The sequence below is a fragment of the Bacidia gigantensis genome (genome assembly GCF_019456465.1).
Source record: "Bacidia gigantensis strain McMullin 20006 chromosome Unknown contig_49, whole genome shotgun sequence".
In the NCBI taxonomy this organism is placed as follows: Eukaryota; Fungi; Ascomycota; class Lecanoromycetes; order Lecanorales; family Ramalinaceae; genus Bacidia; species Bacidia gigantensis.
In genome coordinates, this window is record NW_025408612.1 from 985,210 (window position 1) to 1,005,235 (window position 20,026).

The 20,026-nt window shown below is 52.7% G+C and overlaps 9 protein-coding genes across 9 annotated transcripts; 4 read left to right on the forward strand and 5 right to left on the reverse strand.

The window, feature by feature from the left end:
- Window positions 1-329: 329 nt before the first annotated feature.
- KY384_000344 (uncharacterized protein) lies at window positions 330-2,208 on the reverse strand (the record flags this gene model as incomplete). The annotated part of the gene is made up of 3 exons (XM_044808881.1): window positions 330-2,003; window positions 2,053-2,106; window positions 2,155-2,208. The coding sequence occupies 3 exons, from the start codon at window positions 2,206-2,208 to the stop codon at window positions 330-332; spliced, it is 1,782 nt and encodes a 593-aa protein (XP_044665634.1).
- A 963-nt stretch (window positions 2,209-3,171) lies between these two features.
- KY384_000345 (uncharacterized protein) lies at window positions 3,172-4,419 on the forward strand (the record flags this gene model as incomplete). The annotated part of the gene is made up of 1 exon (XM_044808882.1): window positions 3,172-4,419. One exon carries the CDS (start codon window positions 3,172-3,174, stop codon window positions 4,417-4,419), a length of 1,248 nt encoding a protein of 415 aa, XP_044665635.1.
- Window positions 4,420-5,574: 1,155 nt separating this feature from the next.
- Window positions 5,575-6,032, forward strand: KY384_000346 (uncharacterized protein; the record flags this gene model as incomplete). The annotated part of the gene is made up of 2 exons (XM_044808883.1): window positions 5,575-5,751; window positions 5,811-6,032. 2 exons carry the CDS (start codon window positions 5,575-5,577, stop codon window positions 6,030-6,032), a joined length of 399 nt encoding a protein of 132 aa, XP_044665636.1.
- A 1,346-nt stretch (window positions 6,033-7,378) lies between these two features.
- On the reverse strand, window positions 7,379-8,982 carry KY384_000347 (uncharacterized protein; the record flags this gene model as incomplete). Its single annotated transcript, XM_044808884.1, has 5 exons — window positions 7,379-7,395; window positions 7,996-8,272; window positions 8,395-8,511; window positions 8,571-8,891; window positions 8,941-8,982. The coding sequence occupies 5 exons, from the start codon at window positions 8,980-8,982 to the stop codon at window positions 7,379-7,381; spliced, it is 774 nt and encodes a 257-aa protein (XP_044665637.1).
- Window positions 8,983-9,049: 67 nt separating this feature from the next.
- KY384_000348 (uncharacterized protein) lies at window positions 9,050-9,579 on the reverse strand (the record flags this gene model as incomplete). Its single annotated transcript, XM_044808885.1, has 2 exons — window positions 9,050-9,488; window positions 9,560-9,579. 2 exons carry the CDS (start codon window positions 9,577-9,579, stop codon window positions 9,050-9,052), a joined length of 459 nt encoding a protein of 152 aa, XP_044665638.1.
- Window positions 9,580-10,579: 1,000 nt separating this feature from the next.
- On the reverse strand, window positions 10,580-11,642 carry KY384_000349 (uncharacterized protein; the record flags this gene model as incomplete). The annotated part of the gene is made up of 2 exons (XM_044808886.1): window positions 10,580-11,491; window positions 11,544-11,642. 2 exons carry the CDS (start codon window positions 11,640-11,642, stop codon window positions 10,580-10,582), a joined length of 1,011 nt encoding a protein of 336 aa, XP_044665639.1.
- A 356-nt stretch (window positions 11,643-11,998) lies between these two features.
- On the forward strand, window positions 11,999-13,870 carry KY384_000350 (uncharacterized protein; the record flags this gene model as incomplete). The annotated part of the gene is made up of 4 exons (XM_044808887.1): window positions 11,999-12,069; window positions 12,141-12,313; window positions 12,363-13,628; window positions 13,746-13,870. The coding sequence occupies 4 exons, from the start codon at window positions 11,999-12,001 to the stop codon at window positions 13,868-13,870; spliced, it is 1,635 nt and encodes a 544-aa protein (XP_044665640.1).
- A 1,071-nt stretch (window positions 13,871-14,941) lies between these two features.
- Window positions 14,942-16,339, reverse strand: KY384_000351 (uncharacterized protein; the record flags this gene model as incomplete). Its single annotated transcript, XM_044808888.1, has 3 exons — window positions 14,942-15,195; window positions 15,365-15,572; window positions 16,091-16,339. The coding sequence occupies 3 exons, from the start codon at window positions 16,337-16,339 to the stop codon at window positions 14,942-14,944; spliced, it is 711 nt and encodes a 236-aa protein (XP_044665641.1).
- A 2,013-nt stretch (window positions 16,340-18,352) lies between these two features.
- KY384_000352 (uncharacterized protein) lies at window positions 18,353-19,746 on the forward strand (the record flags this gene model as incomplete). The annotated part of the gene is made up of 2 exons (XM_044808889.1): window positions 18,353-19,020; window positions 19,104-19,746. 2 exons carry the CDS (start codon window positions 18,353-18,355, stop codon window positions 19,744-19,746), a joined length of 1,311 nt encoding a protein of 436 aa, XP_044665642.1.
- Window positions 19,747-20,026: the final 280 nt, after the last annotated feature.

Here is a 20,026-nt window from a genome sequence, read left to right on the forward strand (position 1 = left end):
TAGGCGAGTGCGTAAGGTATATATACCCTTGCTAGCATGAAATGTCATTATTGTACTCATACTTATTTCTCTTGTATGCGTTTCATGGAAAGCAAGGGTGGTGGGGGCGTCGTGTCTCGTGAGGGTTCAGGCTCGAATGTATAGCTGTAGAAGAGAGAGTTGTGGATATTGGAGACTTCTTAAATAGCTTACTAGGGTTGGTAGGGGCATGGATTGAGTAGTGATTCTCCTTCCATCATAGCTACCTTTTCGTGGATGTCGTTTTAGCTGAAAGAGCGGGGGAGGGGGAGGGGAGGGGAGGGGAGGGGAGGGGAGGGCGTAGAAATCAGTCATCTCGAGCCGTACATCTCGACCAGAAGCTGCAATCCGGGATCGATGTCTCGATCACGCCTGTCCTGTTCCTGCCTCAGCTGCGGGTGCATTCTCGCTACCTCAGCTGCTCCTCCACCGGTCGCGGTCTGTCCTTCGCCTCTGGCTCCCTCTGTATGCTGCGCGTGGTATCCCTCATGCATATTCTCGACGTCCATCTCCTCATCACTGTCAACGCCTCCTCCATTTCCACCTCCTCTTTCTTCTCTACCCACCACTTCCCCAAAATCCCCCGTCCCCATTTCACCCCTCAACCAGCCCTTAAACACCTCCAACCTCCCCGTCCGCTCCCTCGCGATCCGTTTCGCCTCAGGCGTCCACATCAGGACTTCAAGCCTATCGATCTTCTCTTCGAAATGGCGCAGTGTCTCGCCCATCACGCCGCCTGTGGAAAGCCATTTCTGCTGTTCTTTCTCCCATGCTTGCGTACTGCCACCACCTCCTCCGTGCTGTATCCCAGTCTGCATACCCTGTTGTGTGTATGAAGGAGGAGGTGGTATTGGTCCTCTCACCCTCGCCCCGGCAAACATGAAAGCACGGGCAATACCTACGCCGCCCAGGGCATCGAGCCGGTCTGCGTCTTGCAGGATGTGGAGCTCAGGGTGCGATACAGCCGTTGAGGCAGCCAGCGCGGGGTGGGATTGCGAGAACGAGTGCGATATGCACGGGATCAGGGTTGTGAGGACGTGGATGAGGTGATTGGGCGCGCGGATGGCTTTGAGGTGCGCGTGGAGGGCTGATTGTTGCGCGGCGAGGATAGGGTTGTTGGGGGGGATGTTGCGAGTTGGGGCGCCGGGGTGGTGGTGAGGTGTAGACTGCGGAGGGGAGGGGGGTGAAGGTGTCGGTGGCGGCATTTGCGAGGGCCAGGGGTACGAGGGTGGTTGCGGGGTCTGGGGATTGGGAGGTACAGAAGGGTGGGCGTGCGGTTGGGGGTGGTAGCCATTCTGTTGTTGTGGTTGAGGAGGAGGAGGAGGAGCGGTGTATTTATGGTCTTCGATGTCGTGCATCAGTGCTGCTACCTCTAGGAGGAGCGAGTCGTAGATGATATTTGGGTGCGCTGCTTGTTCGCACTCGAGTAGGTGATTGGCCATCTTGGTCATGCGCTCGACATGACCCCAGTCGTGACTGCCATCGAACCTTGCGCTGGACATGTGCCGTTTGGCGTAGTCTCGAGCTCTTTCTACTAATTTTTCTGCTGCATTTGGCTTCGGCTTTTTCGCTCTCGGCGTGCTGGTGGGAGTCTTGGGAGGGTTTGGGGTCGCTGGAGTGGTCTCCTGGCTATCACGGGCCTCATGTGTACCGTATCGAAGTGATATGTCGCCGTCTCCATCCTGGTCTGCATTTGGTAGCCACAGTCCTTGCGCGTCCCTCGGTTTAGGTCGTGGTCTTCGCTGCGCTGCCAGATTATGCTTTTGTACTGCACGCCACACTGTTGTCTCATCTACCTGCAGACCACATCGTGCTTGTAAAAATTTGGTCATGTCTCTGACGTAAACATCCGGATTCTCAGCAATGAGCTTCTTAAGCTCTTCAACATGCTCATCCTTGATCTTTGGTTTTCGTCCACTGCCTTCCTTGCGAACGTGGATCCAGACTTCACCCTTCTCGTTCCATAGCTGACGCATCGCCCTTATCTGTAAGCTCGCGATCAGTCATATCCTGGGAAGTCAGCGACATTCCCACCTTGCGCGCTGAGATGTTATGTGCTGCACGGATGGCCATATCATCTTTGCCCTCCTGTTCAAAATCAATTGCCGTTCAAAATGGGTACTGAATTGAGCTCACCTCCAAGTCTCGCTTGATCTTGGCCCTGAAGGCCTCGCTAAATGGAGGAGGCATTCTCGATGGCGACGCAAAGATATCTTGATGTCCCGGGCGAAGTCATATTTTCTGCAATCAAGGTGGAATGTGCACCGGAGATTACATTTCTTGGCGTGTTTTCTCCGTCTCCTGTCTTTTCTTTTGCCATTTTTTCTTGTGATGCATCATCTTCATCCAGATGAATCATCGACGCAATTCATGTCTCAATTGTTATGAATGAAGAACTAAAATATCATGCAACATGCTTTTCATATGTGATTAACAAGACGATAGGCCAAAATTTCTCAAGAAATTGTCAACATCGTTCTGTTGCTCGAACGCACCTCTGCCACTCGACAAGTGACCTTACCCTGGTGATAAAATCTGTACCGATTCTCGATCACGATTCTTCGATACCACATCTGTGCTTGCAGGACCTAGCGAGCCAAGTGGAAACGTGCATATGCCGGCACGCTTCTCGCACTCCGCGCCTGATGGCTATATTTATGGCAAGGACACCTTGCTGCGGCGCTCACCAGAGATGTCCTCGCAACTGAGGCCTGTTTCTGATCAGAATTGAGCATTTATGCAAGCAAGAAGCCCGCCATGCAGCTGGGCGTTGGCCTCTCCACGACTGTGCCATCAACCTACACGGCCTTGGCACCGACTTCCAACAATCTCGGCCAATCGCTCTGAGATGCCTCCCGTGTGGGCTTTGATGCACATGCCGATTATCCTGTGAGTAGAAGGTCCGGTACGATGCAGCACAGCAGTGCTGTGCTGACTGCAGATGCATCTCGCAAAACACCAGGTAGGCCAAGCAAGTCAGTTTTCGTGTGTGTTTGAGTCTGATCCGCTCGCATTGCGGGGTTCATCTTCAGTGCTCGTCGTGCGTTACGATGCAGCATCTATAAGAGAAGACCGTCAAACTAAAAAGTCTCTGCAACATTCCTTTAACATATTTCTCGTTTTCCTACTGCAACCGTGTCCAACTTCCTCAACATGTCCCAAGTCCAATATCCTCCAGGCTACGACCTCCACACAGACAGGGGACCCTGCCTCGTTCGCATAATGGCGGTCATGATTGCCTTGTCAGGTATCGCACTCGGCCTCCGCTTGCTAGCCCGGCGTCTCGCACGCATGCCCCTCCTCTGGGACGACTGGCTAATCCTCCTCGAGACCCCATTCGCCTGGATCCCCTCGATCCAAATGATCCATGCCTCCGCCCATTACGGTCTTGGTCAACACTTAGCTCTCGTCGCCTCTGGAAATCCCCAAGGATTTCAGGACAAAATCAAGCACTTCTGGCTGAATCTTTACATCGCAGAAATAATCTACCCCATCAGCGTCACCCTCATCAAAGTCTCAATCCTCTGCTTCCTTTATCGCATATTCCACGTGTCCACCTTCAAGAAATTCTCCACCGCACTCGGCGTGATAGTCACAGCATGGGGCCTCGCAACCGCCTTAACAGCCATCTTCTCTTGCCACCCCGTCCCCGCCTACTGGTCTCCGCAGGACTATCCAAACCACCAATGTATTAATACGCTCCAATACTTCCTGGGCCAAGTGATACCCAATCTCCTTCTCGATGTCCTCATAATGCTGCTCCCGCTCCACTGGCTGTTGGGCTTGCGCATCACCCTTCCCCAGAAATTGGCACTTTCTGGAGTGTTTGGGGTGGGCGGATTTGTAACGGTGGTAGGAGCGTTGCGGCTGGCCACGATTGCCCAGCATCAGGGCACGGAGGATTTTACCTACAATTTTGTGGATTTGGGTGTTTGGACAGCGTTGGAAACGAATGTGGGGGTCATTTGTGCTTGCTTGCCGAGTTTTGGACCTTTATTTAAGGCGTGCTCCAAACGGGGTCAGAAGAGCTGTGGGAGTGGAAGTCGAGTGAAGCACCAGAGGGGAAGTAGTGCCACCACAAGCAGTCCCAGTCATAGTGACATTGGAGATGAGAAGGCAAGGGAAGGGAAACTGGCGTGGGTGGAAAGGATATGGTCACGTCGCCGCAAAGGGGGCGAGGAAAATCTGGGGCTATCGCAAGATGTGGTTGACCTTGAAGGTGGCAACGTAGAGACTGGACCACCAATGCCGGCGAAGAATGCAGCGCGAGGGGAGAAGGCGGGCAGCATTCAAAAGGCGACGGAAATTACGGTTTGGAATCGGCCAATGGATGAGATGCACATCTATCAATGCGGGCGAGGGAAGAGTGAGAAACGAGAGAAGGGTTGGCTGCGAAGTTGAGATGGACTGGCACTGACCAAAAAGATTGCATACTATTGAGCTCAACACGGACAACCGATGTAAAAACTCCTCACAGTCGGACTAAATAATTGACTACCAATTCGATAGAATGTACCTTCCACTATCGTGGTCATTGACATCGAAATCAACTTCTATCTCATGCACATTCAAGGCAAGAAATGTGGTCGCGAGTCATTTCGGAAGACAGAAACGATGATATAACATTCGAGGATCTCAAATACACATCCAACGCCATTGATGATGCTGCGAGGATCCTCCTGTCCAAAGCCATTCATGCTGAAGCCGGCCCCAATCCCACGACATTTCACCCAGGAAAAGGGATCTTGACGAAATTCGGCCCAATTAAAGATGGATCCTAGCACGCGAGCCTTGTCAAGGGTGACGACGAGCCGTACCGGAGTCGAGTTTTGCTTTGATGTTCCAACGTATACCGAGTCTCGGCCTACCGAATTGCTGCCATATATCGCCAGGGTTCGCAATCATTCTTTAGCTGCCTCGTGGAGAATAAGTCGAAGTCAGCCTGACCAAAAGTTTGGCTTTCATCGAGATCCATTATTGTCTTCGGGGTTCAGGCGGGGCCTACGCCGCAATGCACGTCAAATCCTTCCTGCCAGGATCGCAATTTTGTTCGGAGCGCGCTTTGTACTTCGTGCTTTTTGTCACAGCTATGATGTGCAGAACGTGTGAATTTAGGCTGTGTGCATCCTTCGCATACTCCAGTCATTAAGATTCCCGTATGTTTACGGCACAGGTTTGCTGCGTATTATCTGATGTTTGCGCCATATGCAATGATGGGGCACTGCTTTACCTCATTGGAGATTGTACAGCCTCTTGTTTCAGTTGAATCGCCGTTTTGAAGGCAGGCTTATTCCTTCGCCAAAATCTTCTTTGTACATCCACAAAATACATCATGCGCAAACACATTTACTTCTCTTCATACTTTACTGATTGACTTGGAGTCTTCCTTGTCAACCGCCTGATTAATTTCAAATACAGCACTAACTATTGTCTCGAGGAATTGCATTGTGAAGGCTTTATGTAGAATTGAAGACACTTCGCGCAGGCTCTCAACTACTTGGAACCGCATTCAGCATCTCCTCATCACAAGCAGTACCATCAGCTCACCGCTCAACAATGGAGAGACCCAAGACACCTCCCCGAATCGGCAACGCAGACCGATCCGGCGGCGTCCTCGCAACCTCAATACTGGCCCTGACTATCGTCGTACTGATGATAACCCTCCGCTTCATCACTCGAATCTGGATCGTCAAGAAAGTCGGCTGGGACGATTGGTGCATCATGTTTGCCGGCGTAAGCACTCAATCCCCGCATGAGGACGTAGATGAAGGCTGAAACAAAGCATTGAATAGTTCGGCCATATGGTCGGCATGGGGCTCATTACCAAGGGCATCGGCTATGGTTTTGGTCGACCTGCTTACTACCTGACCGACCATCAATTTCAGGAGTTCATGAAGTATGCTTATGGAGAGTGGCTGCAGGTCAGTCAGCCTGTCATTGGCGTGGCTATCTTGTTCGTAGACATCAACCGACTGACTGGGCTGTCGTGGGCGAACAGACTTTCGCGACATTAACCTTCACCAAAATCTCAATCTGTCTCTTCCTCTTGCGTATCACGATCACCAAAGCGTTCATCAGACCTTTATACGCCGCGATTTTCGTTTTGGTGGTCAGTAATGTGGTCTTGAGCGTCCTGTGGATCGTGCAGTGTAGACCGCATCTGGACAAGGCGTGGAATAGTAAGATGCCAGGGAAGTGTTTTTCGAAGGGACAGATTGAGAGGATTATTATTTCGCAGGCTAGTAAGTACAATCTTCACTATATTCTTTCAATTGAGAATGCATAGCTAGAGGCTTACGATGATGTTGTGGCAGTCATCTCTATTATCTCGGATTACTTCCTCTCCGCCTTCCCGATCCTCATCCTGCGGAAAGTCCAGATCAGTTTCCGGAGTAAAGTCGGGTTGTGTCTGCTGATGGGATTGGGCGTGATGTAAGTTCCCCCCCTCTCCCCTCCCCACACCCAATATCTTCTCCACCTGCCGATAATTTGCTAAATACGTAAAACAGCACCGGCTCGCTATCTCTAGTCCGCACCGTCCTAAATTACCAGAACGTGACGAACGATCCTACTTGTACGCTCCCTTAACCCTTCCCCCTCCCCGTCCCCCCTCCCAGCCTCAGCCCAAGCAAGATATCACAAAGTCCTAACGTAAAAAAAAAAGGGCTCGTAATACCCAACTGGTACTGGCGCACCTGGGAAGTTCTCTTCGGCGTAGTGGCCGCATGCATCCCCACTCTCCGCCCCTTACACCAGCACTTACGCAACGAATACATCCGACTCACCCACCCCTCCCATCCCTCCCATCCATCCTCCCAAAAGTCCAAGTCCACGAAGCGAAACTTGATCAGCGCCCACCCTCAGGATAGCAAGAGCACCGGAACCGGCACCAAGGAAGATTTCCTGCCCTTCCAGAACCTCGAAGGCGGGCCCTTATTCGATAGCTTCGACGCCGAGAAAGGAGCGCGGCATTGGGAGATGCAGACTGGGTCGGGGACGGGGACGGATAGTGAGCTTAGTGCGAGTCGCTCTGGAGATTCGGAAGGTACAGTGGATGTTCACAGTATTGGAAATGCTGTGTGAACGTGTGTATATTGATGGTGGGGTGGGGCCGGGAGATTGATACCTCAAAGTCGATATGACAGGGGTTTACATGACCATGAACTGCTTCTCCTACATATGTGTCTCGAGTGAGCTTCAAGAAGTTTGGGAGGGGTCAAGCCATCTTTTGGAAGATGCGAAGGCGTAATGAATGCTTCTCGACTGGGGAGCGATGAGTCGCTGATTTTACTCGTAGTGCTGGCTTCCTTGCCATCACAAAGATGGTTTCTTCGGGTGAGCTATGAAAGTCATACTTCCATCAATCAAAGCCGACGCCTGTCAAATACTAGTACAAGAAAGGAAAGCAAGGCGTGAGCACATCATGTCACAAAACCAAGACCTTACTCCACAACAGCCCGTATGAAAATATAGCATATTATTCTTGCTACTAGCCTTTTCGTTACACGTACATCTCTACACCTTGATATCAAGCATATTTCTCGACTCTGTACACACACGAAAAGGACTCCTCACGCCCCACTCCATTCCATCCCATTCAATCCCATCCCATCCCATCCTATTAACACCTCAATGCCCAAGCAACGTTCCCCCTATATGCATCACTAGCAAAAGAACATCCCCACAGGCCCCACCATCACCAACTTCTCCCCCATTGCCTCCCACCTACTCCGGCACCATCCCCGCCACGCTCCTCCAGAAATCGCATCTCGCCCCCCGTCCCCCCTCCCACGCATACGCATCCACAACAGCAAACCGATTCCTCAACCCCGGGCTCTTAAACTGCGTCACATTCCCCCTCCCCCTCCCCCTCCCCCCACCGTACTCGGCATCTGATACAGCTCCCCCCGGTCTGATTCAAATCCACCTGCAACGGCCTCCCCACCTCAAACATCGGGAAACTTGTCGCAGCGCCACCATCGCCCGTTCCATTAGCGCCATCAGCAATCTCAGCAGAAATACTCGGATCGTTCTTCGTGATGAAATTCCCCCAGATAGTCATGAATGCTTTGACGAAATCGTCGCGTTGGTTCAGTGCCGCGGGGCCAAAATACCCGGATACGTCGGCTCCGTGCTGCGCGCCCACGACAGAGTATTGGTATTTGTACGCTTTGCGACCGGAGCCGGTGAAGGCTTCTGCCATCCAATAGGAGGGACAGACGAAGGTGGATTCGGCGTAGAGGTTGTTGGCGCGCTGTTGTTGGCCGCTGCCGTATGTGGATTCCGTGAGGGCGGTGATGTCGGGGTTGGTGCCGTTTGTGGAGAAGTCTAGGGGGTGGAGTCGATGGGGGGAGAGGGGGAGGGGTAGTAGCGGACGGCTTTCTCGATGTCGGAGGGTGTGAAGAGGGGGAAGGTGTTTTGGATGAAGGTGGTGAAGTCGGTTTCGGTTTGGACGTTTTGGGGGGTGAAGGCAGGGCCTTCGTCGGCGTTGTTCTGGAGGGTGGGGTTCAGTGACGGAGGGAAAGGGGGGGCGTTTGAATTTGGGGACTTACGCCAACGAGGAGATTCACGCTGTTGAGTTCTTTTCGGAGCAATTGCTGGCTGGGTAATTGTTGGATGAAGACGCCGTCTGTTACGGGCAGGAAGCCCCAGGTGCCGATTCTACTAGCGCCCGAAACGGCAGCACTTGCGTTCTGGAGCGTGTGCGTGTCTTTCCCAACCAGGCATTGAAAGACCGAATTGCTGATGTTGTTCTGCGGAAGGGCAGGCGGACCAAAGCATCCAGCTGCCGCAGCAAAGGCGTAATAGCATTGGGATGGGACCCAGTCTGCATAACCGTACTGTTGTGGTAGATACGGCGATGCAGCGATAGCCTGAGACGAGATCAGTATCCTCGTAGCTGATTAGGGTAATCAGCCTTACATTGCTGAATAGTGAACTGCCCAGATATCCGCCAAAGGCCATTGTTTGAAGCATGACGGAACCTCCTGAGGGGAAACAAGTCAGCCGCTGAATTGGAACAACAAGGTGCTCACTCGCCTCCTGCGCTTTCCCCTGAGATTGTCACTTGGGACGCGTTTCCGCCGAATAGGTAAATGTAACTTTGTACCCATTGCAAAGCGAAGTTCTGATCAAGAAGACCTGCATTCACCGCGCCGAATCGCATGACTTCATCCGAAGACAAAAAGCCGAACGCTCCAAGCTGATTGCTTAAGTCAGTCATATCATCACCATCGTGTCCTACACTCACCCTGTACTGAATTGCAACACCGATGAAGGAGTCTCCATTCGTCTTGATTATAGCGCTCATATCCTCATCGCCCTGACCTTGTCCGTAGCCACCACCATGGATCCAGACCAAGACCGGAAGATTGGTCTTATCACGGGGCGCGTAGACACTAAGGAACAAGCAATCCTCGTCGCCAGTAGTGTTCAGGCCGGCGGGCCCGGTAACACCCAATGGAGCAGGGCTACACAATCGAGTCAGCTTAACAAAGAACATCAAGCTGTGCGTGAATTTCAGGCAAGGTTTACAAAGGACTTTTGAGACTCTGCGGGCATCGCGGTGGGAGTGCATCGCCCAAAAGGATTTGATCTCGATTGACAGTTGGGACTTGTGGAGGTTGGAAGCGATTGGACCCTGTTGCAGGTGCTGCATAGCGAATACTAAAGGAGATTCTTTCAGTGTGACGCTGCCCAGGCGAGCCGTATAGCTTACCTTTTCCACGTATTCAGACCAGTGGTCTGGTTCGCCACGCCTCGATATCGCTCATATCCCAGATCGACGACCAGTGCATCTGGCGAGCAGAAACAGGATTGTCTTTGGTTCAGTACATGGCCAAAGGCTCTTGGATTGTAGCGTGGTGTAGCTGCTAAGGACAAGGAAAGCCGGAGCGCGAACACAATTAAGAACGCTGGGATACGCATTGGGAAAGAGAAAATGTAAATACTTGATAAAGAAGAGAGAGGTGCACAACGGGCACGCAGGAGCTCGCAGCTTTCGAATCAAATATTGCAGGAGTAACGCACGCTCAATCATGTACGTCAGCAAAGCTCATGCATCACTTGCAGGATGTGAATTATTAAGTGGTGATCCGTATATCCGTACAGACGGCAGCTAGCCAACAACTGCCGCTGCCTGGCTCCGCTCGGCGACATGGAGGTCACTATGTTCGCGGCAAAGGAACTTTCTGTATAGCGCTTCGTGGAGTGAGAGCCATGCGGGGGGCCTCTTGAACCTGTCATCCACTTGTACCAATTAGGCAGGCGGACCGCGATGAATTCCTTTTACGGAGTATGGGCAAGATGTGGGTCGTGAATCTTGCCTCTTGACTTGGTCATTTAGCAGAAATGGATGGCAAGGATCCTGCCCTTACACGTGGCGACGGATGCGCTTCTGCAAGGCACGAAGACCCAAAGGAGGCGGGTGGACCTTACAGTTGCCGTCTGTCAACGGAAGCCGTTTGCTGCCAGCTGAGTGCCATACACTGGACTTTCGGTCACATGGAGGCCCTCATTTCACAGGCTCAGATTTGCAGTCTGGTTCGAGGACCACTGTTGCTCAAGATCTGGCCAAGGCGATGCCGTCTTCACCTTTGAATTCCCCATTCAGCTGTTCAAGACCACCATACATCTCGGCAATCTTCATGCCTCTCAGTCTCTCATCTTCGATTCTTTGCCAGCTCCATGTACTAGAATCAGGCTTCGGGGCCAGGGAGGCTGCAAGTACCTCGCTAGCATTGTCAGGCGTCACTTTTTCGGCAAGCGATATAGAAGTGGAATTCGCTGCATCAACTGAATTGCCCTCAGGCTGTGGTGTGGAGCTGGTTGGGGGCGTTTCATGATCTTCTGCTTTTGGAGGCAGCAATTGAGACGCCCGTAAGATCCTCTCTGGTGGTATCGTGAGCCTGCCCTTCTTCCAGACGTACTTGGATATAGCTGTCGCGAATATCAACGGCTTTGAGTTAACGTTCACCTTCTTGTCGGCACCAGCTACTTCGTGATCTTCGGGCTCACTCTTGCTGTTCTTCCACGGCTGCAAAACGTACCGCCTTGGCTTCACGGACCCAGGCTTGACAAAGTGTCCAATCACATATATCCATTTGCGATCCCAGGTCAAGATTCGAGTCCAAACTTCAAATTTCTCAAAAGGTTTGATTTCTCTTCTAAAATTGACGGCGACACCGCCCAAAGCTGTCATAAACCCACTTGTATCATTTGGCATCTCTTCCCGCAATTGAGTGCGCGTGATGTCAATACCTTTCCCACACAGCGAAACTAGGAGACCGAGACGTCCAAGGTCGAAGTCAGAGAAGTATGTGCTGTTGCTCTTATGAAGATTATAATCGCATTCGTATGGGCTGGATCGTGAGGATGTAATGAGGGGTTGGAAGAGGGTAGAGGGGCCAGGGAGGGTCTTTAAGCGGGTACGAGAGATTCGTATATGAGCAAAGAGGCTACGAAGGAGGCGTAACTATCAGGTCGGCATCAGTCAATGCCAATTGAAGCGTTGAGGGTAGACTTACGTGCCAGACCAAGGGGAGCGACTTTAGATTCAGAACGGCCAAGATAATTGCCAGCGCTTTCCAAGGGTTGACAGGGAGCAACCGTCGAAGTAAAGCCATGACATGTGAAGCCATTGCAGTGTGATTCCGGATCTCCTTTGATCAATGCCTTCACCAGATTGAAAGACTGTAACGGACCCTATTTATGTCAGGCAGACAGAGCTGTCGGCGAGTCGGCGAAATAAAACAAATGCCGAGGCTGAAGGTTGGCGGCGCGTCAGACCGCGCTTTCCCGTTTTGGGAACGTGTTTTGCTCTTGGCATTTTCTATCACATTTACAGAGAGTAATTATTCAATTGAAATGCTCGTTCGCACGCACCCCAAGCGTCGCGCCATCTACATATCCTGAAAATCTCTTCGGCACTTCCACATTCCGAAGCTCATTTCTAACTTAATAAGACGGAAACCAACGCGAAATGGCTCCAAGACATACGCCGAGGAAACCGCGAGCTGGAGGAGATTATGGAGCCGTCGGCCAGAGAGGGAGGTGAGTGGACCCCAGAAGTTGACCTTATTACAACTGCGTAATCGTGTCCAATGTGCTAATTAGGGTATCAGGAAAACGGGCGCCACTTTACCAGACACCGGTATTCGAGATGAACATGGCATGGAACCTATACCCTCGTTTTCCTCGCCCGAGAAAGCCCCTACACAATCAAATGGCATTCATCATGGTGATGAAGATAATACTCGAACCTTCACTGCTGATGACTCTATGGAGATGGTGGAAAGTACGTCGATTTTCCCTCCCCAATTAGAGCTTCATTTACACCGTTCTAGGCACCTTCCCAGAGGCGACCGACATTACGCGAACCAGCAAGAATGCAAGAGCAAGTATACCTCGCTCTGTTTCGCCAAAAAAGGGTCTCATGCAAGGATCGCCAAGGAAACCTACGAGGCGGTCGATACCACCAATCTCTTCACCCGCAGGAGAACTTACAAACGGAACGCCTTCGCGCATACCTGACGAACCATCAGTGGATGCATCATTCGAAGAATTGCAGCACAAGGCGCCCTTAGCGCGGCCAAAGAGAGGAAGAAAGCCGGTGAGCTTACGAAGAAAGGATAGGAAGAAGGGCCCTTTTGATCTGGACAATTCAGATGACGAAAGTGGTCAAGGCGATAATGAGACAATCGATCCGAGTTTGCTCAGTATGGGGCAAGAGCAAGAAGTACCTTCGACAGAAGATGCACTTATCGAACCAGACACTACAATCCAGTCGCTTGAAGGCGGGGAACCTCTGAACCTACCAGAGGATGATATCCTGGAGCCTGACACGACAGTTGGCGCTATGCCACCGCCTACAGTGAAATCTCGTGGAGGTCGAAAGCCTAAAGCACTGGCAGAAGATCCAGATATCTCCTCTCTAGCTATTACACCCCAGCAGCCCAAGAAGCGTGGACGTCCAGGAAAGAAAGCGCAACCACGGAAGCAAGAGGAGCAGGAAGATGTTGAGGAATCAAAATTGATGGAAGAGAAGCCACCGGCGAAGCTAAGGCCAGTGAAAGCAGCAAAGCTGACCGTAACGTCACGATCGATGGACGAGCCAGCCATCAGAAAGCGCAAAGCACCACCTCTGACAGAGCGCGATCCCAATACCAAAATGAAGAAACCTAAAATAGAGATCAAACAGTCTTTCTCCCGCGCAGGCTCAGCTGCTCCGTCGTTTATACAACGCTCAGAAACACCTGCTACAGACAGCGGCGCAATCACAACGAGAAGCGGCCGAAACTCCATCAAACCCCTAGCATCCTGGCGAGGGGAGAAAGTGATATTCAGCCAACCATCAAGCAGAGACTCCCTTCCAGGTATCCTGGAAGTTGTTCGGACAGATGAGATAATGCCGCCTCCAAGAAAGCGCGTGGGCAATTTTCGACCAGGTCGTCGAAGGGGGAGGCAAGGCACAGCACAGCCTCTCGAAGAGATCGATGAAGAGGATTCAGACCTCGAGCCATGGGAGGCAGAGACTGGGATTCAAAGGGCCCAGGTGATGGAATGGAATGACGGAGCGAACAATTACGATGAGACCGATATTTATGTCACCGGTATTTCCCTCCCCATCCACTCCCCCATCCACCCCTTTCCCCTTTTCCCTTTCCTGCCTCCTCCCATCTCCTCACTTTCCCCACCCCTCACCCAAAATAACACTAACACAAACCCAGACATCGCCTACGCAGCCGATGCAATCGAAATGCGCGACATCCAAGGCGCGGAATTCAAATTCGCCAAGACGCTCACCCTTCCCTTCTTCGGCAGCGGCATGGTGCACCTCCCCCCGGCGGGCTGAAGCGCATGAAGAACTCGCGGAAAATGCAGATGGTGTTTTTTGTCTTCTTTGGGCGTGTCACGGTTAATGTGGGGACGCCGACGACGTCGTTTAGTATTGGTAAGGGGGGCAGTGGATGGTTCCCAGGGGTGAGTTCTCCCTTTTCCTTTTCTTTTGTGTCTGCTTTGGGGGGCTGGAGTGGGGCCTGGGTTGGCTTAGATTGGGGCGAGGTGGGCTAATGCAGAAACAGGCAATTTCTACAGCATCGGCAACGAGTCACCAAACCAAGACGCGAGATTGTTCTTCGCGCAGGGATGTCAGTGGGATGGTCTTGAACCGGAGGGTGCGGAGGGCGCGACACAGTTGCTGGGTCCCCAGTGAGGCACGATGAGCGCTGTGCACCCTTTCTTCAGTATGAGTATGTCGATTACCCAACAAAGTGTAGCATGCAGGCGTATGAGCGGGCGCTGGCTGGCTGGTTGGCTGGTTGGCGGATTTCGGTTATCCTGAGGTAGATATCTTAGATTGTGAGGTATGATGAGGCACTTTGCGCGGGCATGTGAGGTGGGTGGGTCGATGTGGGCAGCGGGTGGGCAGTAGCTTGTGGGGAGAGTGGATTCATGACTGGATATCTAGCTCGGGTGTTGCATGAGTAATTTCTATGCATTATCATTGCTACTTTATCTCCTCACTCCTACGGAACTAGTGACCATGCTCCCTGCTCTTATGTCCTACAGTCCTAAGTCTACGCTCTCTCTACGCGCTCGATATCCCTCAATCCCCCGTCCCCGTCCCCCTCCCCCCTTTCCCCCCTCAAAATCTTCTCGAAAGCTTAAACTGACGCGTTCTCCGGTCACCATACTCGTCTCAAACAGGTCATCTCCATCGACCTCCCCTCGGCTCGAACCTGCCTAAAAGCCTACCTGCCTTGGGTTTCTCGCCCATGGTCCGCCCACCCTCTCACTAAATCCGTCTATAGTTCTTCCATATCCTCATCCTCAATTTCCAGCCCCAGTGGTGGAAAATCGCCCACGACCACCCGTTCCGGCCTCACGAAAACGCCGTGATTGGGTGCGCAGTGGAAGTAGCGCACTACCCCCCTTCCCCCGCCGCCTTTTCTTCTCCTTCCTTGGTCGGGTCAGGGGTGGGGGTAGGGCTTGGGGTAGGGGCAGGGGTGGTGGGGGTGGTAATACTACCATCGTTCTTCCCAAACGGCTCATCGAGCTCCACGCCCGCCCAGGGCGCGCCTTCCAGCCCTGGCAGAGACGGTATTGGGCCGAGGTAGCGGATCGTGCCTCGCCGGGTTGGTTGCGAGGTCAGATGGCAGCGTGAGCCCTCTTTGATGCCTATGGCGTGGGTGAGTCACGTACATACGGATCTTTTGTGCGGATTGAAGCGGGGTGAGTGAGTGAAAAGGGGGAAGGGGAAGGGGGAAGGGGGAAGGGGGAAGGGAGAAATAGATTGGGGTTGGGGGGTTTGGTGATAGGGTTGGTTGAGGAGGGGAGGGGGAGATACCTCTATCCTCAACGTCCTTCTGCAGCCGCGCAACCTTTTGACGGTTCTTCTCGTCGGCAGCGGGGTCGAAACGCCCGATTTGGTGAGATTTCTTGAAGTCGAGGACTGTGCCGTGGAGGGACTCGTAGGTCGAGATTGGCATTTCGGTTTTCGGGACGGAGGAGGTGTCGGTGGTGAGGAGAGCCACGGAGGGGTGGGTGGGGAGGACCTGAGGGGGCTGTTAGGGCGGGTTGGGATTGTGGGGAGTGCATCGGGTAGTGGAGAGAGTGGGTTGGTGTGTCGTTGAAGCAGACGGGACAGGCAGATCGCATTGGGGCGTGCATGTGGCGATGAAGCTTCGCACTGTCGTGTATGATATGTCGTGTATGCATGCAGCAGGCGCATCTCTGCTGCTATTGTGCTGGCTTGACAGAAATACAAATCTTGCGAGAGAAAGGTGTGGTACTCTATGGGCCCGATGAGTCGCGTCACGCTGCAAAATTAATGCACAGTGCAGAGCCCATATCTCAATATGTCAATATGTCAATATGATCGATCGTATTTTGAGATGCAGAGATGATTGAGATAGAACGTTTCAATTCCTGCACAGGCGGATTCTTGCAGCGGAGAAAACACATCGGGTGCATGCATCATGTACATTGTACTCATGGCTTGGGACGCAGGGGTGGTAGAGAGTTGCTGGTGACAAACGGAGCATAAGCACCATGAATGATCTGTAACACACACCTTGAGCTCAGCATATGCAGCCAGCGGCCAATTCCCGATCTGTGCGACATCTTCGTCGTCGGCGACGATTGGAGTCTCGCTGTTTTGATCTGGGAGGCGGAGAATCAATCTTTGCGCTGAGGGAGCAATCCCCGTGATAGGCTCTAGCTTGGATTTGAGCTGGGAGATGGTCCATGTTGGCGTGATGCGTCGCTCTGAGGAGGAGGTGGGACTAGTGATGAGGAGGGGAATGTCTTTGATCGTTGCCATAACTTGAGGAGTCTATGTGCCTCTCACGTGCGTCGCGTTCAGCGGTCTAGACTGCTGTTCTTTCTTCGTCTTAGCTCAGTACTTCTGGTGGGGTTCTTGAACCTTGTTTTATGGTGCCTGATCGAGGGCAGAGTAGTGAGGTATGATGGTAGGTCCAGACTGCAGAGCAGAGTAGTGAGGTATGATGGTAGGTCCAGACTGCAGAGTGCCGGTGAGACAAAGAGGGAGGAGCCGTTGGCAGGGCACGAAACGAACTGCCGTTCAGGATTCTGCCGCCAACCAGTCCTCCACCACCACCACCACCACCACCACCACCACCAGCCATCAGGAACGTCGACTATCATTAGTGCATCTGCATATCCATGCAGGAGCTCGCTGGCTGCATGCCTTAGACAACAATTAGACAGCAACTAGACATCGTTAAGCCAGCATTAGCCTCCATACCAAACGGCTTCGGGTTGGTCTTGCCGCAACTGTCGATCGAGAACGATCAACGAACGCTCACCGCTTCGAAGTTCTCTCACTTTATTCCTGGCCTGGGAATGAAAGCATGCACCCACCTGTTGCCAACATCCCAACAACTCGCTACGACCAGGACAAGGCATTCGCAACTTGGCCGTCCATCATGCCTAACCTGCATTCATGACGTGCCCGGTCCAAGGAAGAAGTGAAAGAGAACATGCTGGCGGTGCTGCTGCTTCACCTGCCCAATGACCTGCCAACCACTCGCCTCGGCTCATCGACCGCGCCACAATGCCACGGAATGGATTGTCCCTGAGACATCATCCGTCGTCATATTTCCCGGCCTCACCGCCTTAAGACAAGGGACAGGACCGAGGCGGATGCTCAAGCACTAGCGCTACGTTGCTGCCCGATGAACGACCAACCCTTGCCAGCTCATCTCACATCTGCGACTTGGACACTGACACTGACGCAGAGCAAGTTCGAACGAGGGACTCAGCCTACCCTTCTACCCTTTGATACGAATCTTCGACCTGGCTTCGTTGCCAATTCGCCCCTCCCGGGGCTGAACTTTATATTGCTTCATCCGCTGGCTCACCGCCAAGTTTGGAACACGTCCGCCACAATCCATCGATGCCAACAAAGAACGGCCGCCATCGCCTCCCTCGATGAGATGGGACCGTCGAAGCCAGCAACGCCCTACGAAACTCTAGCCCTGCGCGGCGGCGTCAATTTAAACCTTTCAGAAGACATCTAGTAAGTAGATCATGGTTCGTGTGCTATGTTTAGCCGCCTGCCAATCGATGGCCAGAAGTCCATCTTTCACCGCCTATTTGTTAAGGTCCGAAATTCGCCGCGATTTAGCTCGGCGTCAGACCCATCACTCTGGACACTGACAGCATCGTGCTGCGACCTGCGACCTTCCTTTGTTCATCCTTCTTTGCCTCAGTTGCTGTTTCCCCTGGCCGCCCTCGTGCTCTTCTTCCCGAACAGCCCCGCGCCTCCTCTTCCCTGACCTCATCAGCATTGCCGGCAGTACACACCAAAGTGCGTCTGCTACGAGCTACTGCGCTGGCCGGACGCCAGAGTATGCTAGTGCAACTATTCACTGGTCTGCATTTGTTTGCAAAGCTCCAATCTGATGCAGGTCGTTTGCCAACGTCCTTTGATCTTCACTTCTCTTCGTATTACAATCTCGAAGCGTTCCAAGGTTGAGGCCATGCACTTTAAGCCCACCCATTCACATCCAAGATCACATGACTGAGCATCATAATTGGTTGTTGACAGCGGAGGAAAGCGGTTAGCGCCTCGTCGGAGCAACTACCGATCAGGAAGATCTATTTTGATGCGCCTTCATCTCTATCTTCACTCTCTCAAGGTTTATTTGGAATCATCAAGCATGTTCATACAGCCTACATTTCCTGCACGATAACCGCGACCTTCGTGAACATGTGATGAGTCTGATATGCAGCTCCGTCTGGTCCCAGAAACATCTCATCATCTCTATTGCTGACATTCGATGCCTGGATAATACGGACAAACTTTCCCCGCATGGCGAATGTGTCGGCGGCTCGACTACCAAAGGATTTCAGTAGAATGGACATCAAGGATCTATTAGGCTCCAACGCGGATTCTCATCAGGCCCCAGAGCGTAGAGACTCGACATTCGATCTGACAGCCTCTTCTGACCCACATCATACACTTCATCCAACGCCAAGCTTTCCACTTCCCTCCAGCAATGCTGGGCCTCCCATCCTTCCTTCACCAGCACCCTCGATCAGCTCCGCTCCAGATTATTACCATCGGCGTCAAAGCACGCCTTTTCCGATCAAATCAGAGCATCCGCCGGCTTCGCATCCAGCGTGGACCCGTGAAGCTCTACAAGCTGCGCAGTGGCGCGATTACCATGGATATGAGGCTTCTGCAGCCTATTCTGTACCTCCAGGTTCGACATATTCCCCAAATAAGCGTGCCTCAAGCCTTGACGAGCATTCCTCCAAGCGTCCGAAGAAGATCAAAGGTGCAAACCAGAAGTGGGACGCCGAAGAGGACGCGCGGATAATTCAGCTGCGAGGAGAAGGCAAGAAGTGGGCAGAAATAAGCAAGAGGCTGCCAGGTCGCACAGAGATTGCATGCCGACTTCACTTCCAGAATTACCTCGAGAAGCGAGGGCAATGGGATGAAGAGAAAAAGACAAGGCTGGCGAGAGTCTACGAAAGGTACGTCTGAATCTGCCACCGCTTACCCTCCCTTCCTTCCTTCTTGCCGCCACCCCAAGCATCTCTTTACTAACACTTCTTAGGATGAGGCTGGAAATGTGGCAGCCACTGGCCAAAGAGCTCGGTGTCCCATGGCGTTCAGCAGAAGCAATGCACTGGCTCCTTGGGGAGCGAGAAATTGCCCGTCGCGCAAACACTGTCCCTTTTGCACTCATCAGCGGTGCGAACACGGCGGGACCCCAGGGAGAAGGCAACGGGCGGATTGCTCAGGCAAACCGTATGCACGATGCCACAATCCACTTCGATCCAAGTGATCTCGCGGCGCTACAAACAGGTCAATCAGCCAATGGCCCCATCAGTGCCTTCCCATACCAACATGATGTCACCACGAATGGCGATGCTGGGCATCATGCGCGACGAGAATATGAAGGTGGTAATGTCAGCCCAACTGAAAGCAACAGCGTACAAATCCGAAACCTTGACCCCCAGCAGTCAGCTCAACGAGACTTCCCCCCGATGAGGGACTACGCCTCCCCGGACTGGCAGATCTCGACAACGGCATCTCAGCTTACGCGGGTCATGGAGGCCGCAAGGAGGCGCCACCTCATCTTCTTCCTCAAGAACCACAGCCCACCAGCAGCAGTCCGCAAAGTCATCGCAGCAGCAACGTCAGCGATGCAAGCCACCCCAGCCAACGACTACACACCCTCGCAGACGCTAGCATAGCTGAGAAAAACTCTCTTCGTCGCAATAGCAACGAGAGCGATGGAAGTGGGAGTGGCAGAGGGAGTGGGAGTAGTGCAGATGACGGCTACGTGCAGGTGGGGCGAAAGGAGATCGACGAAGCATCCGCATAACCGTGTCGAAAAAGCCGGTTCATCTAACGATTCCGAAGCAAGTCGCCGCTATTTTCCGCCAACAAATGCTGCCGGTCCCTTACATGATGGAGCGATCTGGAACGGTGCCGTATGATCAAGCCGCATCACCCTCTCTGCTGCGTTTTCTT